This window comes from Camelina sativa, unplaced genomic scaffold (genome assembly GCF_000633955.1).
Source record: "Camelina sativa cultivar DH55 unplaced genomic scaffold, Cs unpScaffold03951, whole genome shotgun sequence".
NCBI classification, from domain to species: Eukaryota; Viridiplantae; Streptophyta; class Magnoliopsida; order Brassicales; family Brassicaceae; genus Camelina; species Camelina sativa.
The window spans coordinates 1-709 of NW_010925048.1; the positions used below are offsets into that span (position 1 = coordinate 1).

Here is a 709-nt window from a genome sequence, read left to right on the forward strand (position 1 = left end):
TATGATTCAGTCCTTTAGAGGTTTTAGTCATCATGATGATAATGTTCTAACATTAACTTTCTTAACTGTATGTATACAGGATTCTATGCTTGAGAGTCTGAAACTTGAGGTGCTGAAACTAAAAAACAAAGTGAACTTCATTCGTGGAGTTGTCAAAGGAGAAATCAATCTGGTAGGAAGAGACAAAGCTGATCAAGTTATAGAATTGAAACAGAGAAAGTTTACACCATTTCCGAGGAAGTTAATGCCTGGAGAATCTGAAGAAAGCTCAGGGTCAGAATATGACTACTTATTGAAAATAGGTTTTGAATCGTTCAATGAAAAGACTGCCAAGGAGTTATTGTCAGACCATGATAAAATAATTGAAGCAATAAAGGGCTTGGAAAATCAGACGCCGAGGGATCTCTGGCTGAGAGACTTGGACTCTTTTGACAAGGAACTCGATGTAAGATTCAGAATGCTATCCCTTAAATAACGCTTAATATTTAATTTGTCACTGTTATATCTTGTTCCTCATATTGCAGGAACTTGATAAGGCCCAACTAGGGAGAGGCGCAGCAATGGAAACAATCAGGGCCAGTTCTGGAGCACCAGTAAAGGCTAAAGAACAGGCGCCAAAGGAACCGGTAGCAAAGAAGACCACAAAGAAAGCCAGTGAATCTGAAACAACAGAGGCTTCCTATTCAGCAATGGACACTGGTTAGTCTCC

The 709-nt window shown here is 39.5% G+C and overlaps 1 protein-coding gene across 1 annotated transcript; it reads left to right on the plus strand.

Annotated features, from left to right (window-relative positions):
- Positions 1-63: 63 nt before the first annotated feature.
- LOC104774609 (DNA topoisomerase 2-like) lies at positions 64-699 on the plus strand (the record flags this gene model as incomplete). Its single annotated transcript, XM_010499152.2, has 2 exons — positions 64-445; positions 525-699. Coding segments are annotated over exons 1-2 (535 nt in total), but the record flags the coding sequence as incomplete, so codon positions are not given.
- Positions 700-709: the final 10 nt, after the last annotated feature.